The sequence below is a fragment of the Vulpes vulpes genome, chromosome 3 (genome assembly GCF_048418805.1).
Source record: "Vulpes vulpes isolate BD-2025 chromosome 3, VulVul3, whole genome shotgun sequence".
NCBI classification, from domain to species: domain Eukaryota; kingdom Metazoa; phylum Chordata; class Mammalia; order Carnivora; family Canidae; genus Vulpes; species Vulpes vulpes.
The window spans coordinates 150,491,309-150,511,565 of record NC_132782.1 but is presented as its reverse complement, the minus strand read 5'-3'; the positions used below and the strand labels follow the sequence as shown (position 1 = coordinate 150,511,565).

Below are 20,257 nucleotides of genomic sequence, written 5' to 3'. Positions count from 1 at the left end.
CTCTTTGGTTTCTTTCCATTCTCTATGTTTTATCTTTACGCCTGTGATCTATTTTGAGCTGATTTTTATTTATATCAGGTGTGAGATGCAGGTCACGGTCCATTTATTTTTGCCTATGAATGTCCACTTGTGCCAGCACCGTTGGTTGAAAAGGCTATCTTTCCTCCATTAGATTGCTTTTGCACCTTTGCCAAAAATCATCTGGGCAGATTTTTGTCAGTCTGTTTATGGGTTCTCCGCACTGTGCCATTTATCTACCTGTCAGTCCCCCTGCCAATACCACAGAGTCCTGATTACTGTAACTATAATAATCTCGAAATCAGGCTTATTCTTCCTATTTTCTTCTTCTTTTCCAAAAATCATAATAGTTATTCTAGTTTCATTGCCTTTCGGTATAAATTTTTGAATGATCTTACCTATATCCATAAAAAAAATCTTACAGGGATTTTTATAGGAATTTGTTAAACCTGCATATCAATTTGGAGAAAATGACAGCTTTATTATGCTAAGTCTTCCAATCCATAAATATGCCTTCATTTATTTAAATCTTCTTGATGTCTTTCATCAGCATTGTGTAGTTTTCAGACTGTAGGTGCTGTGCAAGCTTCATTTGATTTACACCTAAGAATTTCGCTTTTGTTGCTTGAAATTTTGATGTTCACGTCTGTGGCTAACATATGTAAATACATTTGAACTTGTATCCTACAAACTTGCTTAATCCACTTGTTGGTTCTAGGAATTTATTTTTGTTAATTCTTTTGATTTTCAATGTAGACAATCATGTCATATGCAAATAAGGACGGTTAATTTCTTCCTTTTCAATCTGTATGGCTTTTCTTTCTTTTCTCACCCTATTCTATTGACTAGAACTTCCAACACTATGTTGAAAAAGAGTGGCGAGTGTGGACATCTGTGCCTGGTCTTCATCTTAGGGAGGAAGTATTCAGTTTTGCAACATTAAGTATTATGTTATTTTTTATTTATTTATTTATTTATGATAGTCACAGAGAGAGAGAGAAAGGCAGAGACACAGGTAGAGGGAGAAGCAGGCTCCATGCACCTGGAGCCCGATGTGGGATTCAATCCCGGGTCTCCAGGATCGTGCCCTGGGCCAAAGGCAGGCGCTAAACCGCTGCGCCACCCAGGATCCCTTAAGTATTATGTTAGCTGTAAGTTTCTCGTAAGTGTTTTTTTATCAGGTTGGGGAAGTTGCCCTCCGTTTCCATACCTCTGGGAGTTTTTATTATGAATGGGTGCTGAATTTTGTCAAATTTATTCTGCTTTCATTGATAGGATCATAACGATTTTACTTCTGTAGCCCATTAACATGGTGCATTGCATTGGTTGATTTTGAAATACAGAGCAAGCTTTGAATCACTGGACTATGCCCCACTTGGTCATGGTGTATGTATCTTTTTTTTATGTTGCTAAATTCTATTTGCCAGTGTTTTCTTAAGAGTTTTTGCATTTATCATTGTTTGTAGGTTACTTTGTTGTGTTTTTTTTCTTTTTCTTTTTTTTTTTTTTTTTTGGTACTGTCCTTGTCTGCTTTTGTTATTGGGGCAATATTTGTTTCATAAAATAAATTGGGCAGTGTTCCTTCCTCTTCTATTTTCTGGTGAAAAATGTAGAATTTATGTTAATTCTTTTTTTTTTTTTTTAAGATTGACTTATTTATTTGAAAGAGAGAGAACACAGGCAGCAGGGCCAGAAGGTGAGGAAGAGAGAGAATCTCAAGCAGACTCCACACTGAGGGTGGAGCCCAATGTAAGGCTCCATCTCATGACCCATGAGGTCATAACCTGAGCTGAAACCAAGAGTCTGAAGCTTAACTGACTGAGCCACCCAACCGCCTGATGTCATTTAAACGTGCGTAGAATTCTCCAGCATAACCATCTGGACCCGGAGATTTCTTTCCCCGAAAGTTTTTAAATTATAGATTCTGATCTGGATAGTTACCGGGCTATTCAAATTATCTGTTTCATATTGGGTGAATTATGATAGTTTGGGTTTTTTCAAGAAAGTGGCCCGTTTCACGTGCATTGTCAAATTTATGAGTGTAGAGTTATTTGTAGTATTACCGTACTAGTCTTAGGATGTTTATAGGATCTGTAACGATATTCCATTCTTCATTCCTAATTTTAGTAATTTGTATCTTCTTTTTTTTTCTTTTTCAGTCTTGCTAGAAGCATTTTATTGATCTTTTCAAAGAAGCAGCTCTTTCCATCTGTTTTGTCTGTTACTTTGTATTTCATTAATTTCTGCTCTTTTCATTATATCCATCTTTCTGATTGCTTTGGGTTTATGTAGCTCTTCTTTCCCTAAGCTCTTGATATAGGATCTTATTTATTGATTTGAGGCTTCTCCTTTCTAGTACATCCATTTAGGGTCATAAATTTTCCTCTTTGCACTGCTTTAGCTGTGTTCACCAGTGTTTCTGTGCCATATTTTCATTTACATTCAGTTCAATGTATGATTTTATTTCCCTCGAGACCTCTTTGACCCATGGATTATTTAGAACTGCATTGTTTAGTTTCCAAGGATTCAGATAGTTTTATCTCTGTCATTGATTTTTAGTGTGATCCTATTTTGGTTGAAGAATACATTCTCTATTATTTCAATTCATTTAAATTTATTGAGATTTGTGTTCTGGTCCAGGATACATTCTTATAAATATTCTGTGGGAACTTGAAGATACTGCGTATTCTTCTGCTATCAGGTAGAGGGGTCTCTACTGACAATTAGGTCTGGTTTGTTGATGGTATCACTGTGTTCTATATCCTTTTGATTTTTAGTGTAGTCTAGCAAGTGTTGAGACACCAGTGTTGTGATCAACTATGATTGCGGGTTTGTTTATTTCTTTTTAAGTTCTATCAATTTTACTCTATGTATTTGCAGCTCTGTTGTTTGCTGTGTACACATTTAGGACTGCTATGTCCTCTCAGTGAATTGACTCTTTTTTTCATAATGTAATAATCCTCCCTCTCTTTAGTATATTTTCTCTGCTCTGAAATCCACTTTATCTAGTATTAGGACATGACATATATTTTTAAATCCTTTTACTTTTGGGACAATATTTTTATCTGCCAAATATTGTTATATTTGAAATAATGTCTGCATATAGTTGAATAATGTTCTTTAATCCCCTCTGTCCAGTGATAAATGGGGGAGAGATCTTTTAATTTATGCATTTAGTCTCCTAGCATTTAAGAATTGACCCATTAAGGTTTACATTTCTTAAAGATTTCATTTATTTATTTGAGAGAGTGGGCATGAGCAGGGGGGGGAAAGATAGAAGCAGGCTCCCCGTTGAGCAGGGAGCCCAATGCCTCGCTTTCTCCCAGGCCCCTGGGATCATGACCTGCACTGAAGGCAAACGCTTAATGGATGGAGTCACCCAGGTATCCCTAAGGTTTACACTTTAATGTTATTTTTTTTTCTGTTTGCTCGCTCACTTGCTCGCTCTCTCCCTCTCTTTCTTTCTCTTTTTTTCCCTTCTCCTCCTCCTTCTCCTCCTCCTCCTTCTATCTTCTTCTTCTTTCTTCTTCTTCTTCTTCTTCTTCTTCTTCTTCTTCTTCTTCTTCTTTTTCTTCTTCTTCTTCTCCCTCTTCCTCCTCTTCTTCTTCTTCTTTCTTTCTTTCTTTCTTCTTCTTCTTCTTCTTCTTCTTCTTCTTCTTCTTCTTCTTCTTCCCCCTCCTCCTCCTCCTCTTCTTCTTCTTCTTCTTCTTCTTCTTCTTCTTCTTCTTATTCTTATTCTTATTCTTCTTCCTCCTCCTCCTCCTCTTCTTCTTCTTCTTCTTCTTCTTCTTCTTCTTCTTCACTCATCTTCTCTGACCTGCTTCCTATGTGGTATTTGGATATTTTTTAGAATTCATTTTTATTTATGTATGGTGTTTCTAGTAAATCTCTTTGTGTAGCTTTCTAAATGGTTGCTCCTGCTACTACACTGTATATACATAGATTACAAGAGTCTGCTTGTGTCATCACTTAATGGTTCAAGTGAAATGTAGAAATCTTCTCTGTTTCACTTTACCCTCTTCTGTTATAATTGTGTCAGATATTTCCTCTATGTACATTTAAAACCACCACAGATAGTGCCTTAGTTGTACTTCAACTGACACACATAACTTTAAAAATTCAAGAAGAGAAAGAAAGCATATTATATTTACCCATATATTATTTGCCATGTACTTTCTTCCTTCCTAATATTCCAAGGCTTCTTCTTTTATTATTTCCTTTTTATTTAGAGAACTTCCTTTGGCCATTATATTAGGACAGATCTGGTGGTAACAAATCTTCATTTGTCTTCATCTGAGAATGTCTCAATTTCCCTTTTATTGCTGAAGAACATTCTCACTGGTATAGAATTTTAGGTTGACCATTCTTTTCCTTCAACACTGGAAAAATATTGTGCCATCTCTTTCCTTTCTCCATGGTTTTTGATGAGATATCTGCTGTCATTTGAATTGTTTTCTTCACTCGTAAGATGTCATTTTTCTCAGGCTGCCTTTAAGACATTTTTTTGTCTTTAGTTTTCAGAAGCTTAATTATGTGTCTATGCATGGTTTTCTTTGGGTTTCAGCCGCATTCTCTTTCTCCTCTCCTTTCAATTTGATTGTTAGAAGTTTTGTATGGTCTCATAGGTCCCTAATAGTTTGTTCATTTTGTTTCAGTGTGTTTTCTCTGGTATTCATACTGGATTATTTCTGTTGCCCTATCTTTTAGTTTACTGTTTGTTTCCTTTGTTTTTTTACAATCTGCTGTTAAGCCCATCGACTGAGCTTTCCAGTTACTGTATTTTCAAGCTCTAAAATTGCCATTTGTTTCTTCTTAATATCTTCTGTTCCTTAGCTAAGACTTTATACTTTTTCTAGGGTTTCTATTTTTTTCTCATTTGTTTTAAGCATATGAATAATTGTTCATTGAAGAATTTCTTTTAATGGCTATTTAAAATCTTTGTCAAATAATGCTCACATCTTTGTCTTCTCAGTGTTGGTATTTCCTGATTATCTTTTTCCATCCAGTTTGATGTTTTCCTGGTTCTTGGTATGATTGAAACCTGGATATTTTCATATAATGTTATAAAATCTGCTTTGTACTTAAACCTTCTGTTTAGCTGGCTTCCCCTGACACCACTCCAATTGGAGAAGAACAGGGCACTGCCTCATTCTGGCCAGGGAGGGAAAAGTCCAATTTTCTCATTCAGTCTCCACTGACAATTAAGGCAAAGTCTTCTTGTTACTGCTGAGGAAGAAATTTCTATCTCCCCAGATAGTCTCCACTGAAAACTCAGTGGGGGTAGCTTCACTGAGTAATAGAGAAGGCCCCGACCCTCTATGAAGTCCTCTCTAATCATACTATTGCCTAGATAGTTGCCTCATTCTTGCTGGGTGTGGGTGGAAACCCAGGCTCCTTCTGTGGTCTCCATCGGCATCCTTGGGCTGGGGGAAGACTTGCTACAGGCAGATGGGGCTGAATGCAGTGTCATCTCACTTGGCTTTCTTGAACACCACCCCAGCATGAGTGGTGGTGCTTTGTTACATCTTTATAAGGCTAGATCTCTAGGCTCCACACTTGGCTGTCACCATTGTCAGGGTGAGGTCAGTTTTTTCCATGGTGTTTAGTTACAGTAGAATTGTAATGGTCTAAAAGTCTTCTGTCTTGCTGGGCTGCCCATATTCTGGTCCTTTGGCTAAGGAGGGAAAGCTTCTGTTGGGGCTTTTCTTTTCTGCATCTGTTGGCATTTTCAGGCTGCCCACTTCCTCAACCCCAAGTTGACACAAAAATAAAACTCAAGAAATTCACTGCCATGTTGTTATGTCGTCTCCATGTCTGTAGTTGATCTGCTTTCTTCTGCCTTCTTTCCAGAGTTTCCTTATATTTATTTACATAAAATGTCCAAGGTTTTAGTTGTTCCTGGAGAGAATAGAGAACAGTATGTCTAGTCCATCTATCTGGAAGCAGAAGCCCAACTGCCTAGATTTTTAAAACTTAATCTGCTTACCAAAAAAAAGTCACTATAGAACACATAATATAAATAGAAGGTAATTGGACTATTTTGTTGATAATGATGTTTTACAAAATTACTGAAACTGACTCATTTAAATGAGTGTCACTGGTTTCTTGAAATCAGTTCCTGAGTTATCCTTTGTAGATGATTCTGTATTGTTGACACTGCTCCCAAACATTTTTTGAACTCTATGGGACTTAATTTGAGAGAATGAATTGTGTCCATTTGAATATTCTCAGTGGCATAAACTGTCATCCTTTGAAACTGTGTTTGATTTTTGGAAGTAACCCCAAGTGGTTCAAGAGCCAAGATGGCTCGTAAAATAGATGACCAAATTGGGTAATACACTTCTCAGTCTAACAGTCTTTTCTAAGACTTTTCTAAGAGAATAGTGTGAACCAAAGCATTGTTGCAGAGAGAAACTAATTTATTTTATATCATACAAAACCTCCCAAGCACTTTAAATTTCTACATAATAAGCCTGATGAACTGTGGACTGAATTTTGCATGAACAGTGCCATTTGGTATCAAATCAATATTTCTTTTCTGTGGTGTTGACATTAATGTTTTCTTGGGTCCTATGGATATTGGAGTTTTTCCTCTATAAATTTTGACAGTATATTTTTTGGGTCAACTTGAAAACACTATATTTCATCATTATTCCCCTCAAATACATGTTATTTTGTCCAACCTCCCCCTGAAAGTTCAAATAAATGTCAAATCTTCTCTATTTCTTTTTATTATTCCACGTGTGTAGACCAGTCTTTACAAAAACCTTTATGTTCAAATTCCCCTTCAGTATGAGTCAGTGTTCTCAGAACTAACCCTCTGCTTGAACAAATGCAGCCTCTGACATTTGCTACATTTTCATTAGCCCTTTGTACTTCATCATGAGCATCCTCATTACCTTTCTTAAGCCTTTGTGCCTGTCAATAAAAACTTCCTCTTTACAGTTCCTCCAACACCATAATTGTCCCTTTAGATATCTTGTCATTGATGTTTGCTTAACTTCACACAAAATTAAGTGTTAATTCTTGGCTTTCTAAAGCTGTCACTCCCCATCCCCATTCACTGTAGCCCCAGTAGAGAGTGAAAGAACAATACTGATGCAAACAGAATCATTTCACAGCACATTCCTTCCATGCCCACTTTTTACCAAACTGAGAACGTAAGCTTCTTCACTTCATAATCATGGAAAGATTACTAAATGCACTTATTTGCTTAACTATAATGCTCTAAGTCACATCCATAGGATCTAAAATAGATCACAGACCTGATTCAATAAGTTGGGATGGCCCTTTGGCAAATTAAAGAGCTGCTAAAGAAATTTAATATACCCTAAGATCTGATCCTTTTGTTCCTTTTCATGGAACAAAACTTCAGTTCACAGTTCAACTATGATGGGGAGAGAGTCTATTTGGGGGATTACAGTATAATTTTGTGTTTGAGAGCATGATCTTTAATAGTCTGCCTTGGTTCAAATCCTGATCCTGTCAGTTTACCAGTAGTCAAAATTACTTGGGAAAGCTACTTAACTTCTCCAGGCCTTAGTTTCCTTTTTAGTAAAATATGTTAGTAATAATTCATACTAGTTAACCTCTAATGCTGTTGTAAAGACAAAAGGAGGTAATATGTGCAAGATAGGTGTAACACCTAGTGTTTCGATAGTAGCCATTATTTATTAAACACCAGTTACTATGCCAGTCATTAGAGATGGTAAGTAGGATATGGTGCTTGTCTTCCAGGACTTCCAAATCAAAGCATAATCCTGGGCTCCAATGGTTCCATCAGAAGGAAAAAATAAACCAGAAAAATAAGTCTACACACTATCATAGTTCTATGCAATCAGGTTTTCACCCTTGGAGAGACCATTACCAGAATATTCTAATCAATGAGGGATTGTTATGTGGTCCTAATTGATTTTCCCATGTAGATTATGCATCGATGGACCTATAGTGATTTCTGGATCCCTCTAAGTTTTTCTGGGTGTTATAATTCTTTGCTTGTCTACATGATGACTTTTGATTAATCTGCTGGTTTTCCTCTTTTCCACTGGCTCAAGCACTGACTGAAGACAAACAGATTTAAGTGTAAATCAATTTATTGTTCTATAGCCAGGCTAGTCAGCTTTAGTAGGTCTACATCATCAGCGTTTCAAACTCCAGGAAATCATTGTCTTTAACTATATAACCTAGCATGCCAGGGAGTTCATTCAGAGTATAGCAGCTCAAAATGTCATATGTTTTATCACGGTTTTCCTCTCCTACCAAACAACAGAACATAAAATTCCATGGAGGTAGGAGAGAATCAAACTAAGGGGGAAACCTGGACCAGGAGGGTGTTCAATCACCTAGAATAGCTCTCAAAGGTGCAACGTCTCCTTTCATTCAGATTTCTGAGAAGGGCATCTAGATTTCTGGGAAGAAAGAAAGATACATTTGCCTTTTATGAAGTTATCTCCATTGTGTTTATGATGTTATAGCTTTGCCATTTCTGGTTAGCTGTGTTGGATAGTGTTGGATTGGTAATGATTTTCACATTATGCTAGTATAGCCTGAGTCTCTTTTTTGCATCTTTTCCTCCCATTTCTCATGACTGAAATATTTTTACTGTTTCCAAATGCAAAAAATTGTTCATGATAACAAGACAACCAGTTGGGTACCTAAAAATATAATCAAATGGTTGTTTACTTTGCCATACGTATTGCCAACTAATAATTTTGAGTATTTTCTTCACTGAAATCACCTCTTGTTTGGAACCAAGCAATGTGCCTCCCATCTTCCCCAAATGATTTTCTGTGTTCGCTGTCATTTCCTTATGTCTCTTAATGTTACTTTTTTTAAGAACTTTTAAAAATTCAAACTAATATCTTCCTTGAATGAATATTTAATTCCTCCTTTATTCCTCCAATCTGACTTTTTAATCAAAAATCTTGATTAGTCAGACTTCCCCCACTAATGAATCACAAATTGGTTACACAGAAAAATTCACAGGCTTCCCTAGCTAATGAATTCCAAGGTGAAATTCACTTTTGAATTTCAAATTATCTACCCTTAAAAGATCAACAAGAAAGAAACTGAATGCAGGAAGGAACCCTTCAGGTGCTTCCATAGAAATAGATGAAGTACCGAGCATAGCAGTAAAACACATGTTTAAAAGTATTAATGGTGAGCATTCTCTTCCCATGTTAGACCTGGAGGTCCATGTTAAACCATTCATAATCGTAAAAGGCACGTTCTGGGTTACCAGCCCACAAGCAGAACTGCCTGCTCAGTGGGGGAGATATCAAGTAGGCTGGAACACAGGTGAGAAAATCAGAGTGAGCAAGGAACGGTGGTGGGCACCATATCATTTGGAGACAGGAGACCAAAGTGAGCGCGCCCTCTCCCTCCAAGAGCCACCCTGAAGAATCGAGAAATGATCATTATCGCTTTAAACGAGGTACTAACAAAGCTCACGATGAGAAGATCTACAGACAGAGCTCACATTGAAGACCTTTTCACATCTAGTCCCTCCATGAGCTACAGATACAGGAATTTGCCACATGGATCATTTTCAAGGTGACTGAAAGATTCCCCCAACCATACTCTTGCTTTAATAACGCAGAACCTGAGTAAATAGCACCCTGACCTGGACAAGCTCACTCTGCGCCTGTGACGTAAGGGAATATACACACTTTGGTTCTTCTGCTTCAGATTCAGGAACCAGGCTGTGTCCTTCTCCTCCTGATATCCCCTTCTTGTATCTCTCCCTGCTGTCATTAAAACTAAATACCAGATAGCACTCCACTTTATTTTTAAAAGTTGCGACTTCTTTTTGTTCTCGAGATTTTTCAGAGGGAATTTGGTCTCTTAAAATGGGGGATAAAATAATCTTGAGCAAGACACCAGATGACCACACATGTATTTCATGCGACCTTACTCCAATATTAGCATTTTCACGAACCACAGTAGGCAGACGCTCGCTGTGCCTTCATTATCCTTCCAGCAGTGGCCGAGAGCCCGAGGATGCCACTGTACCGGAGAGGTATTCTGTACGTGTGTTCTACTTTCATGACATCTTTCATTCCTACCAATCTGCATCTAACAAATGATCTTCTCCACAGGCAGGTAGCCACATCCAGACTTTGATGGGGTCCCAAAGCCTTCAGCATCGTAGCCGGGAGCAGCAGCCATATGAGGGAAATATAAACAAAGTGACCATCCAGCAATTTCAGTCACCATTGCCTATTCAGATCCCCTCCTCACAGGCCACCCGGGGACCTCAGCCTGGACGGTGCTTAATTCAAACTAAAGGGCAAAGAAGTATGGATGGATATCCGGAGCAGGTGAGAAGAGTTTTTATCATTGATGAATTCTTACGAAATGTTCAAGGAAGTCCAGGGAATCCATGGTTTACGTCCACCCCCCCCACACACACACACACTCATGGAGTCTGGGACAAATAATTGCTGTCACCATGTTGAACGGAGCAGAGCATTCTTTGTAGGGGTTTTGTCATTATTTTCGGTGGTTCAACACTACAACATAGGAAAATTAATAGTTGGTAAAATGCTCATTCACATCAGGAAAAACTGAAGAATTAGAAGTTTTTCTGGTTGACCCTACACCTTCTCCTGCTCACTTTCCCCTCTGATTTAGTGCTATAGCATGGCTTTTGAATGTTACAGAGCTTCAGTGGGCAAGGTGTATTTACGAAGGCCTCTGGACAATGCGAAAAGTAGACTATTTGTGGAAACCTTTTTGAAAAGTCCTATCTTTTGATTGTTGAATGAGACAAAGATAAAGCTTTGCTACGAAGAAAATGATAAAGAGCAGTTAGAAGGGAAACGTTTCTGAAATGCTCCAAAAACTACTGATAAAATCCATGTAGCAAAAAAAAATTGCTGCTCTTCTGACCTATCTAAAATTAGGATTTACTTTTCCATTATAGAATGTATTTTTCTTCCTTGGAACCAGAAAACTGAATAGGATCTTATCTGTTGAATTATATTATGCTTAGAAAGTAAGACATTAAGATCTTCATACTCTCACAAAATTAATTTCTCTTATTTCATTCTTCAGACAAATAGGCATAGCTCCTACTGACTTCTCTAACTCCTTAATATGTTTTATAAGATTTCATTTTATTATTGCCTACTTCAAGCTTCACATATCACCCTGCCTTATTTTCTGAACATCTCAGACGTTACCTTCATTCTCCAGTTTTTTCCTTTACACTGGTGAAAGCCATTTGTTATTTGGATCCCAGCTGCTCTAGACATTGCCTGTTTCTTAATACCTTTCTTAAGGCTGAGATTAGGTATTAATCATCTTCAGAATCATAAGCTTTTTTTTAAAGATAGTTTTCTTCCCGTCCTGCTGTGATCTAGGTCAAGTGTTGGATTTAAGGTAAATAAATCAGACATGTGCTCATAATCAAGTAATGATATGAGGTTTTTAACGTCTCCAGAGATTCTTAAAAGTTAATAAAGTTCTAAATTATGCTTTACTATAGGCACCTAAAAGGTTAAAAATTATTCATATTCCCTCTCCCAACAAATATCATAAAACTCAATGCAGTTCTTGGATTTCCTTATTCCTATTAGTAGCTACATGATTTTTTTTTTTTTTTGCACAGAATCAGCACATTTAAAAATCCACTGAGATCAATATCCTGTTTCACCTACTTTGAACAATCCGCCTAGTATTAGCATGCAGTTATTCTGAGCACTCTAAATTTAAAGGCCTTTTTTACATTATTTCTCAAGAATACATAAATTGTACAGGTTGACCAATGAGAGGACTACTAAAGGCCAAAGTTTACATACTTATTAAACTTACAACACTATGATTCTTTAGAGAAGGTATTTGCCATCCCTGACAGGTGTTTTGATCCACAGCTCCAACATCACGTGCCTTTCAAACTGGAAGGTACAAACTGAAACATTCAGGGGCCCCTGGATGCTCAGTGGTTGAGCGTCTGCCTTCAGCTCAGGGCATGACTCTGGGGTCCCGGGATCAATTTCCGCATCAGGCTCCCTGCATGGAGCCTGCTTCTCCCTCTGCCTGGGTCTCTGCCTCTCTCTCTGTGTCTCTCATGAATAAATAAATAAAATGTTAAAAAAGAAAAAAGTTTTCTTAAGAGTCAAATAATGCAATTCTACAGACATACACAGTAAGTTTGGCACTGCAAGTACAGACATAGAAAATAGAAGAAATAGAAATACAGCTTTTTAAGAATTAAAATATTGGAGGGAACTTTATCATTATCAGTCCCAACCTCCCTAATCTACAAACAGAAAAGCAAGTAAAGCAAAATAAAACCAGAGAGAGAGAGAGAGACTGAAGGTTATGGATGTCACATTATAATGAAAATATTACATGTATTTTTTTATTTTCGTAAGTTATATTTCTTTTGAAAACTCAGACCTCTTCAATATGTGTGTGTGTGCATGCACACTTTAAAGGTTTTTATCCCATAGTTAGCAAAAGGGAAAAATAGAGATATTTAAAATATTTTGTAGCTGTACAGTTTCACATGAAAATTATAGGGTAGTGATCGAAGTGCAAAGCCCAAAGAAGTAACTGAAAATTTCTAATGTGGGTTTCAGTCCTATAAATCAAGACACTCTGTTTTAATAAGGCATTTCTAGTGCTGCAATAAAAGAGCCATAAAGAGAAAAACAGAGTTCTCCTAAATGATCACAAGGATGTTAATTTGGTCAAGTGCAGACGTTTCCCAGCTTACAGAGGCTTGACAGATTTTTAAACTTTACGATGGTGCCAAAGCAATTCACGTTCAGTAAAAGCCATACTTCGAATTTTGGATTTTGAGATCAAAATTCGTGTTCGTGGGCTAGTGGAATCACAGGGTAAACACCAACGCACTTCCAACATCCTGTACCCTTGCAGCTGTTCTGTTTCTCACTTTTAGTACAGTAGCCAATAAATCTCATGAGATATTCAACACTTTATTGTAAAACAGGCCCCGCGCTAGGTGATTTTGTCCAACTGTAGGCTAATGTAAGTGTTCTGAGCACATATAAAGTAGGCTAGGCTAAGCGGTGATTTCAGTAGTTAGGTGCATTACATGCATTTTTGACTTATAATACTTTCAACTTATGATGGGTTTATTGGGCCACCATCCCATTGTAAGTTGAGGAAGACCTATTTGCTCAATATGGAAAAAAACCTAAATCATTCATAACTTTTAGGTGCAAGTAAACATAAACATGGTACAGGGAGGTACGCAGCATGATGAAACACTAATTTCTATTAAAGTTCGGAGATTTTACTTTTTTAAAAAAGTTATCACTTATTACAATGTTGTAGTTGAAAAAAATATCCACTTATATACTTTTGAATTTAGGGAAAAGTAGTCTGAATGAAAGTAGGAGAAGAAAGGACAACAGTTACAGTACATTGAGCGGCTGCCATGCTCTAGTATGTACCCTAGTCCCGCCTTATTCACAGGGGATATATTCCGAGGCCCCCAGTGAATGCCTGGAACCATGGGTAACATTGAGCTCTCATATGCTGTTTTTTCCTATACATACAAACCTATGATAAAGTTTATTTCATAAATTAAGTGTAGTAAGGATTAACAACAATACTAAATAATAAAATGGAACTATTATGACAATATGATGCCATAAAAGTTACGTTAAAGTGGTTTCTGCCTCTCAAAATATCTTTTCCTCACCCTTCTCGTGGTGATGGGAGATGACAAAACGCCTACATGATGAGATGAAGTGAGGTGGATGACGTAAGCATTGTGATACAGCGTCAGGCTACTAGTGACCTTCTGAAGACTAATTAGAAGGAGGATCATCCGCTTCCAGACAGCGGTTGACAAGGGTGATGGAAACCATGGAAAGCAAAACTGCAGTTAAGGAGAGAAGACACTACAGTACATGTGCCGTAAATACTGACACAGGCGTGGCTTCAGGGGTGTGTGACCGTGCAGTTGCACAAGGTCCTATGTTTAGAAGGACCCCACACTTGGCTTAGTGCTCTGCTGTTGCCAACTTGGGATTAGTAACAGTCATTGAACAAGGAGCGTCATGTTTTCATTGGGCACCGCTACTTACATAGCTGGTCCTGTTTACACATAATGTTCCATTTAGTCATCACAAAAATCTTTTCTTTTTCCTTTTTCACAAATGAAGAAATCAAGGCACAGAGAAAATAAGTAACTTGTAAAAGTTATAAGTGGTCAAGTTGGAATTTTAGCCCTAGTTTCTCTGACCCCAAACCAAAGTTTTGTGTCCCAATCTTACCATTAAATTAACCACATGACCTCAGACACTTACCTGCTGTGGCCTCAGTGTCTTCTTCTTGTCAAGTAATATTAACTAAATCTGTTTTGGCTACAATTCAGACTTCCAGAACTGTCTTATGCAGATAGAGTGTGGTCTTGAACTCACATGAAAAATTCCAGTGCTTTGGAAAGCAAAAAGTACTAAACAAGTGAAAAATGTTATTGTTAACAAAAGCATAATCTCTGTGTCTCCTAATGTGATCCAAAGAACTAATGCATTTCTAACCTGACTAGGACAAGTTCCATACGCCAATGAACATATATAATGATGCCACCGCTGATGGCATTGAATTAAAATGAATGTCATTTTTTGCCTAGCCAGAGTTCTCAACTTTGTTTAGCCATAAAGAAGCACTTAGCAAACTTTGCTGTTCCTTCTCAATGATGAGCTATCTCAACTTTCAAACCACCCATCACAATAAAACAGGGCAAGATGCCTAACAATTCTAACTTGATGCACTTAGGTTTACATGTTTATTTTTTCACCAGCATTAAATATCAAATCAGTTTTGATTTAGACAGTTTTCAACTCTAGAATTAAATATATGGAAGTAATTTTTAAGCCATAAAGTGCTACTCAGATTCAAGGTACTAATTTCTATACTAGAAATCTGATTTTTTTTTAAAGATTTTATTTATTCATGAGAGACAGAGAGAGGCAGGGACACAGGCAGTGGGAGAAGCAGGCTCCCTGCAGGGAGCCCCATGTGGGACACAATCCCAGGCTCCTGGGATCACAACCCTGAGCTGAAGGCAGATGCTCAACCACTGAGCCACCCAGGTGTCCCCAGAAATCTGATTTCTAATAATGATGTTCTTTTTAACAAATCATCTACAACACAAAACCATGTGCATGTTACTTGAAATTCATTTTCAGGGGATTAAGCTTTAAAAAGAGATTTTAATGCACAAGCCATTTTGACTATTGGCGAACATAATAAAGGATGAGAGTCAGAGTTATATTAAGTAGTGAACTGAGGAAAGCCAGAAAGTGAAGGCCTGATCCCACTCCACATAAAAAAAGAAACAAAAACCTCTTAGCCCTCCTATTCCTTAGCCCTCGTGTTCCTCCTATCAGCTCTTTCCTTGGTTTCCCAGTCCAAGCAAACATCTTTATGCGCCTTATCCTCCCCTTCACGATGCAATACTGTGTATCAGTTGTTCTCAACCTCAACCATACATTAGAATCTGCTCAGGGCCTTTAAAAAACACTGATGCCTTGGCCTCAACCCCAGAGAAATTGATTTCATTAGTCTGGATGCGACCTGGTTAATGGGAACTTTCGAAACTACCCAAGTGATTCCATTGTGTAGCCAAGGCTAAGAGACAATATAGATATACTGTCTAACTCAACAATTTAATTTACCAGGTGAATAATATATTGTTATTTATCACTGATTTGATTCATAACTTGTTCATAATTTGCTAAAAATTAAAAAAAAAACTAACACCAACTTGGTGTTTCTTTTTTGCAAATGTATACTCCATGACAACATATGTTTACACACGTGGAACATACAGATACCAAAGCAGAAGTAGGAAGGAAAGACATCAACATGATGCTCCAAACATCTCAAAACCCTTTCATATATTAATTGACTTGATCCCATGCAGAAGGATGTGATACGGATAGAGCCGTGTCTGTTTTATTGAGTAGAGAAGTAAGCTGCATACAAGTGGACTGTCTTGCCTGTGGTCACACAACCACCTAGAAGCTGAGCTGGCCTTAGAATCGAGGGTCTTGAGTCTACTGCACCATACGCTGCAGCCTGCTGCACTAGAGCCAGGCACAGACGTCAGCAGCGAGCTCACGCTGAAGTAGTAAGCGGTGGAAACATAGACCCTGAGTCTGCGTCTGCCCCAGACCGGAGGAGAACACCCACTAATTAACCTTCGTATCAGAATGGCAGGAGCCCCATGGTTGTCTTCTGACTCTTCCTGAGTATGTCCCTGAAAGAGAACTGACTATACTTGAATTACCTTAGAATTAGTCTTTGTGAGTCATACAAAGTGACCTGCATCTATAATATTCGACGGAAAACAAAACTCCAAAACCTTCCCAATCTACCTTGGAAGAAATCATTTTCATATTTAATAATACACAGAGGACAGTTGGTGAAAAGACAAGATTTCAGACATTTCTCTGGATTAGATGCTCTCGTGAGCTTCCCCAAGAGCTCACAAAGGTGAGGCTTTCCTCCGTTGAGGCCAAGGGAAGAAAACATTATTCTGAATGTTTGACAGAAGAATAAAAACTTGGAGATTTCTTTTATTTAAATTATGGATTTTTAAATTAATAGGCAATAATTTGATAAAGATGGTTAGAAAATAGATATTAAAATGATTTTAATATATGTTTCTTACTCAATTGATTTCAGGGAACTCCCATAACCTCATTCTACTCCACTTAGAGTGTTGCTATTTATAAATACTTTCCCCTTAGAATTTTGTTCTTCGGGAACCAAAATAATGCTCCAACTCTGAAGTCATAATCCACAGTTTGAAACAAGTAATGTGTAACTCAACACCACAAAATCTATGAATTGACTTTCGAAGTTCTGTGCAGCCAAATAGTAGAATTTGGTAAACACTGTAGTAGGAACAGAAGGACTCTCTCGGTGCCCCACTAAATGTATGTATGATCTTCTTGGTTTCCTTAAGTGTAAAATGAAGGAAATGAAATGAATCACCTTTATAATTTATTTACGGACAAAAAAGCATTTGAATTTCTGTTCCGGAGTTGGCTAATTTTTTCTGAAAGATCTAGATAATGGTACATCAGAGGATTTTATTCATCACTCTATTAGTTATGTCTTTTCAAAAGATTTAATTAGTACTTTGAGTTGGACTTGCATCTGTAATTCACAACAACAACAAAAAAGTATGGAAGTAGAAGAGTAAAAAATTTAATTATTCTTGAATATTAACATTTGTGTATTTGATGGTATTACTATATTATTATATTGTTATATATTACATATAACTTCCTTATATAACAATATATGATTATATAATAAATTATAATATAATATATAATGATTATTATATGTAATGATATGTTTAATATATTACATATTATGTATTATCATACCATGTCATTATATAAATCAGATCATGTCACTCTTCTGTTTAAAAAGCCCTAGTGGCTTCGAAATTTCTGAAATCATATACATCCTTACTATGGCATAAAGTCCCTACAGATCTGGCCGCCACCTCCTCTCTTTCTACTCTTCCTTTACATATTTTTCTCTAGTAATGCTGAACTCATTGTTGCTGTTGTTATTGTTGTTAACCGTACTGATAAAATCTACACATCTTAAAGTTCACCTGTTGAAGTATACAATTCAGTGGGTTTTGTATATTTATACAATTACGCAACCATTACCATCACGTGATTTTTAAACATTTTCATTATTCCAAAAAGGAACTTTGTACTTATTAATAGTCATTTCCATACCCCCTTTCCTTTATTTGCCCCCAGCCCTAGACAATCACTCATATACTTCATGTCTCTACACATTTGCCTATCCTGGGTGTTTAATATAAATAAGACTATAAAATATGTGAGTTTTTTTTGTGACTGACTGATTGAAATCTGTGACTGAAATTGAAATTAGCATAATGTGCTAAGCGTGGAATATAGTGCTAATTCATTCCTTTGTATTGCCAAGTAACATTCCATCGTATGGCTACACCACAACTGTTTATCCATCAGGTTATGTACCTTTGGATTATTTCCACTTCGGGGCCTTATGAATAATATTGCTATGAACACTCATACATAAGTCTCTAGACAGATGTATGTTTGCATTTCTCCTGGGAGGTTACTGAGGAATCAAATCGCTTGGTTAAATGGTAATTATGTTTGTCATTTTGAGAAGCTTCTAAACTCTTGTCTAAAGTAGCTGCCACATCAGTAAATACAAATCAAAACCACAATGAGACACCACCTCACACCGCTCAGAATGGCCAAAATGAACAAGACAGGAAACAACAGATGCTGGAGAGGATGTGGAGAAAGGGGAACCCTCCTGCGCTGTTGGTAGGAATGCACACTGGGGCAGCCACTCTGGAAAACTGTGTGGAGGGTCCTCAGGAAGTTAAAAACAGATCTGCCCTATGACCCAGCAACTGTTCTAGGTATTTTCTCCAAAGATACAAATGTAGTGATTGGAAGGGACCCCCGCACCCCAATGTTTAGAGCAGCAGTGTCCACAACAGCCAAACTGTGGAAGGAGCCCAGATGTCCACTGACAGATGATGGATAAAGAAGGGGTGCTCTATACACAGCGGAATATTACTCAGCCATCAGAAAATGAAATCTTGACATTTGCAACGATGTAGATGCAACTAGAAGGTATTAGGCTGAGTGAAATATGTCAGTCAGAGAAAATTATATATGATCTCACTCATATGTGGAATTTAAGAAACAAAACAGGAGCATAGAGGAAGGGAGGGAAAAATAAAACAAGATGAAATCAGACAGGAAGACAGACCATAAGAAACTCTTAATCATAGGGAATAAACTGAGGGTCGCTGGAGGGGAGGGTAGTGGGGGGATGGGGTAACAGGTGACGGGCATTAAGGAGGCCACATGATGGAATGAGCACTGGGTGCTATAAATGACGAATCTCTGAGCTCTACCTCTGAAACTAATAATACATTATATGTCAATTAATTGAATTTAAATAATAAGTAAATAAAGTGGCTGCCGCATACTACATTCCCACCAGCAATGAAGGAGTATTCTAATTTCTTCACACTCTCACCATTGTCTGTCTTTTTTACTATAGCCACCCTATGAAGTAGTATACCGTAATGATTTTCATATATATTTCTTTAATGACTAATGATGTTGAGTGTCTTTCCATGTATTTATTAGCCATTCATATGTCTTCTTTGGATAAAAGCCTATTAAGATTCTTTGCCCATGTTTTTAGGTGTTTTTTTTTTTAAGAATTTATTTATTCATTTATTTTAGGGAGGGTGGAGAGAGAGAGCAGGAGGGATAGGAAGAGAGAATCTGTAGCAGACCCCACCCTGAGTACAGTAGGGCTCGGATTGATCCCAAGGTCATGACCTGAGCCAAAACCAAGAGTCAAATGCTCAACTGACTGAGCCACTCAGGTGGCCCTGCCCATTTTTAAATTAGGTTATTTGGATTTTCAATTACTGAACTTTAAGGGTTGTTCATATATTGTGAATATAAGACCCTAATCGTATATATAAATTGCAAATATTTTTTCCCACTCCATGGGTTGTCTTCACTTTCTTTGTAGTGTCCTTTGAAACACTAAAGTTTTTAATTTTTATAAAATCAGTCATCTCTTTTACCACATTTGTTTTCATATCTATGAAATCGTTGCCTAACTGAAGATCATAAAGACTTACTCTTATTTCTTCTAGGTTATTTTAGTTTCAGCTCTTACATTTCAGTCTCTGATTTAGTTTGAGTTCATTTTTATTTTGGTGTGAGATGGGGTAAAAAACATTATTTTGCATGTGGATACTCAATTGTCCCTGTACCATTTGTTGAAAAGATTGTTCTTTTCTCATTGAATTACCTTGGACCTTTTACCTTGAAAATGAACTGACCATAAAAGGTTAGGGTTTATTTTTGGACTCTCAATTTTATTTCATTGATCTGTGTGTCTATCCTTATGCCATCTTATTGTTTCTTGATTTTATAAGGACCCATTTATCCTTAGGGCATTTAAAATTGCTGACTCTAGGGGCTGGCATAATTTTCCCTTTTTTTTTTTTTTGTCTGTTGCATGATCTTTTACATTATTCATATTTCTGCTAAAATGCCACTTGAGCATTTGAAATATCATCTCCTGGCTATTCTCCTTAAAATGGCTCCACATTCCTGTCCCATCACTCTTACCTTTCCTGCTTTATTTTCTTCACAGCTCATCTCACTCTTTGAAATTATTTATTGATTAT

General features: G+C 37.2%; 1 protein-coding gene across 18 annotated transcripts in view; it reads left to right on the top strand.

Moving 5' to 3' along the window:
- LRRC7 (leucine rich repeat containing 7) overlaps positions 1–20,257 on the top strand; it is a 491,902-nt gene that overhangs the window by 437,503 nt on the left and 34,142 nt on the right. For 17 of the 18 annotated variants that reach the window (XR_012000829.1, XR_012000828.1, XM_072754894.1 and 14 more), the window contains one exon: positions 10,116–10,337. Coding sequence is in view for 15 of the 18 variants with exons in the window: in XM_072754894.1 (XP_072610995.1) it covers positions 10,116–10,337 (222 nt within the window). In the remaining 3 variants the exon portion in view is untranslated. Of the gene's footprint in view, positions 1–10,115; positions 10,338–20,257 lie in introns of those variants that run through there. The other variant, XR_012000827.1, reaches the window with a different exon arrangement.